This window comes from Saccostrea echinata, unplaced genomic scaffold, assembly GCF_033153115.1.
Source record: "Saccostrea echinata isolate AGI-Se365-2 ecotype Australia unplaced genomic scaffold, CSIRO_AGI_Sech_v1 ptg000009l, whole genome shotgun sequence".
NCBI classification, from domain to species: Eukaryota; Metazoa; Mollusca; class Bivalvia; order Ostreida; family Ostreidae; genus Saccostrea; species Saccostrea echinata.
In genome coordinates, this window is record NW_026889758.1 from 24,631,519 (window position 1) to 24,642,276 (window position 10,758).

The following is a 10,758-nucleotide window of genomic DNA, read 5'->3' on the forward strand; positions in this document are numbered from 1 at the left end:
TTTTTTATTTTCTTGTCAAAGATTTTTCTGCTAAGTTAACATCATTTTCCTGGTTCCGCTTCGTGCCAACAAAGCACAGAAGATAAACAACACGCAGCTGGACTGGACCTATGCTATTATAAAGCTTACAGAAACTTAGGTTGCATATATGGGTTCGTACCACAGGCACTTGTTGGTTCGTACGATGCGGACAAAATCTCTGAAAAATGTATCGTATGTGTATTGTCCGGATATTGGTCATTAGCCAGTTCATCATATCAAACTGAAATTACAGTACAGGCACAGGTAAAATATTTTTAAAAAATGCAATGCATGTGTAACATTTGTAATAAAAATGTATTAAAACATTCACAGTGTCAGATCACTTTTTTTTCACTAAATTTGACCTGATGTGTATATGATTTTGTTTCCCTTTGCTATCGTCTCTGGGCAACAGTGATGCTTTTCTTCTCGCCCGGAAGTTTACCGCTTTCCGTCTCACATACATACTTTGAGAAGGTAAAGTTTTGTTTCGTTGTGAAAATTAAGTCAAACATTGTCACGCTTTTCTGTGGGACATGATAAATGTCAAATCTATAAATGTTCTCTGTGATATTGATCTTTGAGATCCCCTTTCCTGGTGTGTAGCATGCTAGTTCTTGGAGTTCAGATTTGTTAAATTTTTGGACCTTCCAGTATATTTCAACATCAGGTGATGCCATGACGTCACATCGTAATATCACTTCAACATCTCTTTTTCGGTAGAGTGTCTTCGATAGTAAATCTTTTTTGTTGGGTCTTACATCATATAAAAGTATTCGCGCAGCAACTGCAAAATAATATACATCTGTACATATAAACATGGCCGGTGTAATTCAACATGAAGAAGCTAATTCATAGAATTTGTATCCCCCGCTTAAGGAAGAAAAAGGTGGAAGAACTGAAGAAAAAAAATTATGCAGATATAGAAAGAAAAAAGGTCAACCTTGGCCTTTCATCTTTTGGCCTTAAAGTCAATAGGGGTATATTTCAAGTTTAAAAAATCCATGACCTTAATTACGTTTTATTGCAAAAGCTTAGAGATAACTTATCACCTGAAAACGATACATGCAATTAATATGAATTTCTGATCTTGACCTTTGACCTCAAAATCAAAATGGTCTTCTTTGGGTCATTTGGGATTTGTGATATGATTTTAAAAAAAAGCTCCAAGAACACAAAGGTTATAATCTGTATTCTGTATAATGTTATTTGCAATGTTATAATTTATGACATCGATCTTTGATCGTTTGACCTCAAAATCAATAGGGGTTTTCTTTAAGTCATAGGAAGTTGTGATGTAAAATTTCATTGCAAAAGCTCAAAGACTTTTTAAAAAATATCGTCCAGAAACAAAATTGTTACATATTGACAGAATGTACGAAATTATGCCCTTGACCTTTTGACCTGAAAATCAATAGGGATCTTCTTTAGGCCATAGGGACTTGTGATACAGAATTCTTTGCAAAAGCTTAAAGGCTTTTTGAGATATTATCCGGAAAGGAAAGTGTCAAACACAGACAGAATGGCAGACGAATGAACGGACGGACCGACCCAAATTAATATATGGAATATTCCTCTCTTTCAGTGAAAGCGGGGGACAAAAATGGTGATTCGTGGTTCCCTTTAAAGTGATGAAAAGTTCTTTCATACATTCAGACATTTTAACCACAGGCACTTGATGTTTTAAATCTTTCTCTTTATTGAAAAAAAATTATTAAAAGTATCCCCATACTTTAATAATAACGTTATTATTATAGTATGGGGATATTTTTATCAATAAAGAGAAAGATTAAAAACGTAAAGTGCCCCTGATTTTAGCCACACTCTGTGAATCTTGCGTAGAAAAGACAATTTTTGTTAACTGAACCTGTCGTGTTCTATTTTTTAAATTTTCTAAGCTAGGTTTGGGCCTCAGTATGGGGTTATACAAAGAAATTCTTTTCAAAAAATCTCAAGAACGGCGAGGATATAGATGGTTAGTACATGTATACCAACATTTACAAGTATAGTGTAGATGATTAGTGTAGATGAAAGTCATGGCCCCTGGGGCTAGGGCAAGTCAACAAAGGAGGTAATAATTTTAGGTCAAGATTACCCAGATTAATGTTGTGAAGATGGGCCCTTTTGTTTGCATTAAAATCCCCTGGTAATCTCACAAAGTAAGAATAATATGCCGAATAACGTAAATCCAAAATAACTAATATTAGCTGAACAAATCTAAGACCAGGGAATCTCGAAAAAATAAACAATCTATCCATGTAGTACAAAGTATGCTTATCTTACATTCTACTTCGATATCAAAGGTCATATTGATGGGACTATTGGAGTATTCGTTCTCGGCGAGACAGACGTGTTTTGTGGCACAAAATCTGGAAATGTTGCGGACTTGTAGAAGTGGACCGTTGACATGGATCGCTGAAAAAGAGTGGTCCATCTGTACAAACACAAATATAATTTCTCTCCAAAATTTTTAACACATCCGTTTCATATTTAAATATTTTACTAGAAAAAGACTTTAATGGTAACCTAACAATAAATTTTTTTGATAAACGTGATGACTTCAATGTTTCAATCGTCAACTTCCCTTACTTATGTAGCAATATACCCCTAACACCTGCATATAGGTTTTTTGTCTCCCAGTTGATTCGATACGCAAGAGCATGCTCTACGTATGAACAATATCTAAAACGAGGCAAGCTATTGACAAACAAGTTGATGAAACAAGGATAACAAAAGCCTTGTTTGAAGTCACCATTTCGCAAGGTTTGACCCTGTCAGCAAGTACAACCTATTATTAAGTCAAATGATGACTTACGTTTTTCATAATATCTGTTAGACCATTATTTACACACTGAATTGTCTACGAATTTTTCCCGATCATGACAAGTAGCACACGGCGGGTGTGATCGATCGACAGGGGATGCTAACTCCTCCATGGCACCTGATCCCACCTCTGATGTTTTTGGAGGTCAGTGTTTACTCTGCTCCCGATTTGTATTGTTTAAATGGACTTTGAGCTTGAATGCTGTTTGTTATCTCCATAGTTTATTCTAAACACAAACTGTGCCTGTATAATGTTGTATTTATAAAGCAATATTGAAATTACGGTTATTGTCTCAGAGTGAGTCAATGAACATATACAATCAGAATATTTAATGTTACATATCATAGGGGAAACAGATATATTCAAGTAAAAATGATTTTGATGAGATGCCTAAACTTACTTTTCCATCTGTCCAGTATAGGTATCAGTGATCTATTTAAATTACTTTATATTATAATGTCATACGTTGACACTGATTACACAGTTTAAAAAAAAAAATAATTTAAAAATATTTTAGGGAACAGCATTGTTTTACGCATGTATAGGAGAGGGGTCTGACACTCTGCTTTTTCCCCCCGCTTTTTTTTCTGCTTTTTTGCTCTAAATTTTGTACGGAAATTTTCATCCCCCCCCTTTTCCCAACTTCTTGATACAGTATGGTGAAGTCCTCTCAAGTTATATTACCAAAATGTTTTCTGCAAAAAATGAAAGTGTGAATCTCTTTTTCTGCACCCCCTTCCATTTAAAAAAAATGATGCCACATACCTACATTAATTGACAACATTCTTCCATTTATCTTTACCATTTTGTCTTTTTTTACTAGTATTTACAATTTTTAGTTGCATAAAACTGACATCTTAAGGTACGATACAAGCTTTACTAGTCCTTTTAAATAACTGAACGTTATAACGTGAATATGCGCGGATCTAGGGAAAAAAGGGGGGGGGGGGTTCGGGGTGGTCTTTTTCCGAGTCGGATTTTTTTGTGGGTATGGAACACCCCCTCCCTTCTCCCCGGAAAAAAAATACGGAATCGCCCTTGCCGATACATACGATTTAGTAGTCCATTTTCTTGTGTGAACCAGCGGATGAGAGGCTTTGTCGGACTCGATACGTTACACCACAAGTCAACCGTGCCACCCTCTTCTACTGCTATTTTTATCGACCAAGGTGTACTCGGTGGTATTTGAGGTGGACCTGTGTTTAAAAGTTTTAAAGTCACATCTATACTATACATACATGCTTACAATATCCAATGTCATTTTATTTCATCTTGATTATTGTTTGACTCCGATTACCTAAAAAGATGCGGAGTCTGGCACATCTGACAAGCGACTCTTAACTACTAGTATTGTCTTTCACTAATTAATTTTCAATTTCAATAAGGACGTCCATCTACCCGTAAGTTGAATTAAAAAAATTAGTTATTTGAAGCTTTGATGAAATTTTTTAACATGTAGTATCTTAATTTTGTTAAATTTGCTAAATTTTGTGAAAATAGTTGCTTTTAAAAAGTAAATACGCTTGATTTTACTATGTTGCGCGAAGTACTGCGCAATAAAAACCCCAGTCGGTCTCCCTCAAACAAATTTTAACCTCGAGCAAGTTTTTCGGTCACTGCTATTTTGCGGCTTCCTCTTGGCGATAGAAGCAAATATTGCATACCTAATTAACAATGTGAACTTAAATTCATACCATTCAAGAGGAGTGTATATTCTTTAAGGGTGGTTCTTTTACCACGAAGAATCTGCAAACACACGTACACCCCCTCATGCCTCTTCAGAAGTGTATTGATCACCAGGGTCCAATCGTCTTTATATTTTCTACCCAGGGAGTACTTATCATCATTAGTGTGACTTATTTCGTTAAAGAAAATAGTTTGGCTACCCGGTGTCTTTTCCCATATTACTGGCATCTGCACACAGACAAAAAACTTAATTATATGTTCGTACAACTAAAAAGTTTACATTAAAATTTTGTTGTAATGCTATCTTCTAAGGATTTTTTTCAAACTTTCAGTTTCAAACATTTTGCAATGAAGAAAATCTGAAGGAAATAAGATTACACAATCATGACTGAAATAAATTGATGATTACGGGAACCACAGTGCAAATACAATACAATTTACAATACAAAATCAAAAGACCTTGTTTTTTCCAGTGAATAATCTTTCTTTATTTGTTTATAGATGATGGTTAAATGTAACGAGAGTCCAAATTCTTAAACTTCAATTTTGCTTTAATGCGGGTCTTCTGAAGAAAAAAGCTAAAAAAAAAAAAAAGCTATGCATGAAATCCATGCGAGGATGGCAAACATTATGATCAGAACTAAATAATACGTACATGAACAACAAACAATATGATATATGCTGCATTGAATGTTATGATAAATACAGGATTGTAGTGTGCTCCTGTCTGAATGTATGTAACGTTACATTTACAAAAGCAAATTGCCAGTTTGAATTTAAAACTGCGACATCATCTTTTGAAAATATCGATAGTTTCTCTTTAACGAGTAACAATTTGAACCCTCAATCCGGAAGAATAAAACCTCTTATTTGTTACACCCCCCTCCTTACAAAAACGTCTAAGCTTCAAAGGCACTCTAGAGGCCTGTGTAATGGACAATTTATTTAAGACTGGTGCTTAATAATAGGTCATTTTAGGAAGCATGGTGCATACCACTGACAAATGATGTAAATCTTTAATGTTTTCTAAAACACTGTTGTCAACAAAAAAGGCAGCTGCTGATTGCAGAATGATCTAAACTATCTACACCATTTATTTGGCATATGATCATAGCAAAACATTCTTTCAGGAAATTTCATATGAGAGAGTACTAATTCATCCTAAATGTACTGCCGTATTTGCTGATTTATTTTTAAAAAGAAGCATTTTCTAGCCTTGTAGGAATGTAGTGAAAAGTTTGAGTTAAAGATACCCTTTTCTTTGTAATTCACTTTTGGGATATCTGACAGTAGAATCGTATACCAAATACCTTCGTGTCCCGTGACTGGCAGGGAAGGCGCACTGTAGTCATCTGATCTTTGTACAAGGTTTCTTAAAAATAAATAAAATATAGATAAATGACCGTAAGCCAAGAATCATTGTATTTAACGACGTATAGGATAAAGTAAGCAAACTAAACAGAATAAAGTATATGTTTATATGAAAGAATTCATATGAAAATTCAGAAACATATAGGTGTCAGACGTACTTTTATTTAATTTCATGCGGGAACTATATAAGGAAAGCATATTAAAGTTAATTCTCATGAGCAAATTCCTCCCAAAACCAAGCTATAGCAGAGCATTTTTTTAAAAATTCTTTCACAATAATAACTTCAGTGAGCCATGTACCTCCGGAATAGGCTGGGGTACTCCAATTTGTCCACAGAAATACTAGTATTACCAATATCCACCCTTCACAGAAACTCCTCATTGTTTAGGACTACAATTATTTATATATTTATGTACAAGGACGTGGTAAAATTTATCAGTAGTTCATATATTAACATTTTTTAGCTTAATCAAAGACATAAAGAAAAAAAGTACTTACATGTTACATGCGCAAACCTTGAAATTAATCCCCCTAGTCAATCCATATGTAACACTGTAATTAAACGGACCCAAAGCTAATGGACATGTGGCTGTTTTAAAAAAATCTTGCTCGTCCTCTTATCTTCCATATTAAAGTGTGTGTCTAACATGTTTCAGAGTGTGTTTCCGGGGAGGAAAACGCTCCTTTGGACAGGATGGTTCAAGGTGTCGCACCAGATCAAGAAATGGTGGAAGAGGAAGCTTGATACATGAAAAAATGGAAATACACTAGATGAATCAATTATTTCTTATTTCCTGCACTCAAATTTATCAAGATCGTACAGTATTTTTTCTAAATTTCTTGTGTTTGTATATAGGTGTGCATTTTACTAATATTCGTCTGTATTTTTTATTTTTTTTAATTTTACCAAGGAACTAGAGATAAAAATAATAGAATTAAATATACATTTTACCAGAAAAAAGCAACCATGAATACATTTCCATCTTGATATTAAATTACTAGTAATATTATTAATTGAATGAAAACATCGTTTAAATCAAAACCAAATACAGCCTGTGTAATAACCCCCGTCGAAAAATGACAAGGTGTCAATCATTTTTCAAAGTCGAAAAATGACCCCCACCCCCATCTCCAGTCGTAGAAAAATGTTGTTTTTTTTTTGGGGGGGGGGTTAGAAAAAACCCTAGGTCAGTTTTCTACATGTGCAACCTTTCAGAAATTGACCACCGGTTGAAAAATGACCCCTATCCCAACAGCGTGATACAAAGTTTAAAAGGTGATTGATGCCAAGTTTGCGACTCAACGTTTAATTCTCTTGTTTTTTTTTTCTTTCTGACGCTGGACGAACACGCAATTAAAATGTAATTCAACAGCATTACATGTGATTCTATTTATTAGACCTAGTATGTTCTCAGTATTCGTACGTAAAATTAAGATAATATATTACGATGATATAATGAGACTAATCATATCTTTGCTGTTCTGAAGAATAGGACTTTTAAATTAAAAGGTTTTTCATATATATTCTTATGTAGAACTTTGATTGGCCATAATGGCCCCATTCTACCACTGGGGTCATGATTTGAACAAATTAGAATATACATTACCTGACGATGCTTCAGTATAAATAGAACTAATCATGGCTTTGCTGGTCTTGAGAAAAAGAATTTCAAATATTTTCCCAATGTATTCCTACGTAAAATTTTGATCCCCCATAGTGGCCATAGCCACCTACCCCAGGGGTCATGATTGAGAAAATGCTTCTATACAAATACTACTAATCATGAAGATTAAAGATTTTTCCTATTTGTACCCATTTATAACTTCGATCGCCCATAGTGGCCCAAACATAACCCCAGGGGGGTCAGGATTTGAACAAACCTGAATCTACATTATCTATGAATGTATCTGTAAAAATATGACTGTTCATGAATTGGCATTTCACGAGAAGGAGAATTTTAAAGATTTTCCCTAACTATTCCTATGTAAAACTTTGATCACCCATATTGGCCTCACCCTACCCCCGGGGGTCATGATTTGAACAAATTTGAATCCACACTATGTCAAAAAGCTTTCACATAAGTTTCATCTTTTCTGGCTCAGTGGTTCTTGAGAAGATTTAAAAAAAAAACACCCAATTTTTGCCATTTCTTAATTATCACCCCTTGAAAGAGGATGTTGCCATTCAATTGAATAAACTTGAATCCCCTTTACTGAAGGATACTCTGTACCAAGTTTGGTTGAAATTGGCTCAGTGGTTCTGGAGAAGATGACATGTAAAAAGTGTACGACAACGACGACAACATCGACAGACAACGGACAAATTTCGATCAGAAAAGCTCAATTGAGCCTTTGGCTCAGATGAGCTACAATCACACAATAAATACTTTACAGTGGGTATTGGTTAAAACTCTTAATATGTCATCCAGAACATTTCGGAACGATATATTTGTATCGCTAGACCTATTATTTTGTCCGAGCATTTTCAGAAATGACGAGCAGCAACTTTAGATGTGCATTGAATATTTTGATTTTTCAAAATGATGACCATTGCCAGGGAAACAAATGGAAAAATTTACAGATTTTGTCCAAGAAAGTTGTAGCAGACATCTTAAACGATTTCTATGAAACTCCACAGAAATAATGATCAAAAACACTAGTTATATGCCATTTTCATTTAATATTTTTTTTAAAATCGCGTCCATTGTCATGGAAATGTCAGTGGCGGATCCAGGATACTTGAAAGGGGGCCAATTGGGATCCAGGATACTTGAAAGGGGGCCAATTGGGGGTCGGGTGGGTGGGGGATTGGGAGTCGGGGGGGGGGCAGGGGGCAAAACCCTTTAAAGCTCTCGGGTCTTAGGAGGTTTTTGGAACAGTTTCTTGATTTAATTTAGCTAAATTTTAGGTATAATTTTAAAATGCAATATCCCAACCCCCCAAAAAAAAGATTTATGGGGGGGGGGTTATTGGGTTGGGTTGTTCCCTCTAAATCCGTCAGTGAATGGTTTGACAAACCTTTTCACACAAAGAACGAATTAACTGACAGTTCAAGTTTTTCTTTCCTGGAGGTAGAACATCTGCCGTCACGTGATCACTGTGTATGGACTCTTTTCTTTATCATCTGTTTCATATCTGGATAGACCGTCACGGTAGCTCATTCGGTAGAGCGCTCGCTCCGTGATCGGAAGGTCGTGTGTTCGAATTACGGTCGCGACTGACCTAAGTCGATAAAAAATAGGTAGCAACTGTTCCTTCGCCAAGCGCTCGGCACTTTGAAGTGAAAGTTGCGGGTCTTTCGGATGAGACCTTAAAAACCGAGGACCCGTGTCACGGTAGGCGTTGGCACGATAAAGAATCCTTACTGCTCAATGGCCCTAAGTGCCGAGTAAAGGTCTAAATTTGAAGCCCTTCACCGGTGTATGGTGACGTCTCTATGTGAGTGAAAAATTCTCGAACAGGACGTAAAACAACATACAATTAATCAGTCATATTTGGATATTCTTCTGATTATAGACGTTTATGGCCAATTAACAACTATATGACAAACGGGATGACTTCCGTATTGGCTTTTCCATCGCCAACTTCTTGATAACTTTAACAAATTTACAAAAAATCCATGAAGGCCATGGCTTTTATAGATCTATACGGAATATATATTCCAATAATACAGTGAAAAAATATGTTTATTTTTCGGACGAATTAGATATTTGTTCTGACAAAAAAGACAATAGTTCTGATAAGTCTGTTCTTCGTTCGGACGAACAGGATATTTGTGTGGACAAATAAGTTCTTTTCTTCCATTGGAGGACTTAATATACTCGTGCGCGTTAGAAGAGAGTATATTAAATTATTAAATTGTTTGTATTAGGTATTGTTCGGACGAACTGGGTATTTGCATGGACAACTTATAGCCAATAACATATTTGTTGGAACAGATTGATTTGATGTTTATTCCTTGGACAAGACTTAAAAATTAATCATTTCTCTAAAAAAAAAAAAAAAAGAGATTATCCAGAAAATTAAAGATGGTACTTGTATAAAGCACATGGATCAAGTGCACGTGGGGGCAAGATATGGATATCTGATCTCGTTTTTTATTGATTCCATTAATTTGAGGTTTCTGGGGTTTCATGGAAGTTCTACTTGAAGTTTAGACTTGCATCCCCACTTAATTTTGTTTGCCATACACTGGATGCTTGTCAGGCCCGTAGGAAGCAATTTCAGTTTGGGTGGCATAGCCAAACATTTTCAGTAGGGGGGCACTATCAACTACCAAAAAATTCCTTGACAAGCAAAAAAAAAAAAAAAAAAAAAAAAAAAATAAAAAAAAAAAAAAAATAAAAAAAAAAAAGGTCATCAGCATCTTCGCTAGCCAAGGGTTTCTGATACGCTACTCTCCTCATAAGCCCTTGGCATACGGTGTTAAAAAAAGTTGGGATTTTTTTCTCAAGCTGTGATTGGAGTTGATCGACATCATTCGACCAATCAGCAATTGTTTTTTGTAAATGACGATATTTGCGTTCGGGATATATCTTGACTCCTTAATATCGGGAATGAAAAACGCAAGTAAACAACGATCCGTAAGATAACATGTCATTCTATGAATAGCTATATGGTGTCATCCAATATCTTAAGCTACGTGCAAAATATGTGATTAAGAATCTATACTGAAGATGTAAATTTGCATTTTAACATGTTTAATAACTTTAATAACAAATTAACATAACTCAATACCTTCTTGTTAATTATTCTTTAAAAAACATTATATTTTTAAATACGCTTTTTATTTCTGTCGATGACGCAATCTGTGCGTACCTGGTAAGAAGCGTGATCACGTGACGAAAACAAACCC

The 10,758-nt window shown here is 35.1% G+C and overlaps 1 protein-coding gene across 1 annotated transcript; it reads right to left on the reverse strand.

Moving 5' to 3' along the window:
* Positions 1-203: 203 nt before the first annotated feature.
* LOC133183491 (uncharacterized) lies at positions 204-6,501 on the reverse strand. The gene is made up of 7 exons (XM_061318442.1): positions 6,402-6,501; positions 6,203-6,293; positions 5,842-5,903; positions 4,540-4,759; positions 3,898-4,041; positions 2,305-2,436; positions 204-808 (listed from the first exon to the last, which is right to left on the reverse strand). Exons 2-7 carry the CDS (start codon positions 6,282-6,284, stop codon positions 417-419), a joined length of 1,032 nt encoding a protein of 343 aa, XP_061174426.1. The 5' UTR covers positions 6,285-6,293; positions 6,402-6,501; the 3' UTR covers positions 204-416.
* Positions 6,502-10,758: the final 4,257 nt, after the last annotated feature.

Coding starts and splice junctions, on each gene's coding strand:
- LOC133183491 (XM_061318442.1), bottom strand. CDS start 6,284: ATGAGGAGTTTCTGTGAAGGGTGGATATTGGTAATACTAGTATTTCTG. Junction 4,760..5,841: donor GCCAGTCACGGGACACGAAG/GTATTTGGTATA, acceptor GTCTGTGTGCAG/ATGCCAGTAATATGGGAAAA. Junction 809..2,304: donor CTTTGATATCGAAGTAGAAT/GTAAGATAAGCA, acceptor ATTATTTTGCAG/TTGCTGCGCGAATACTTTTA.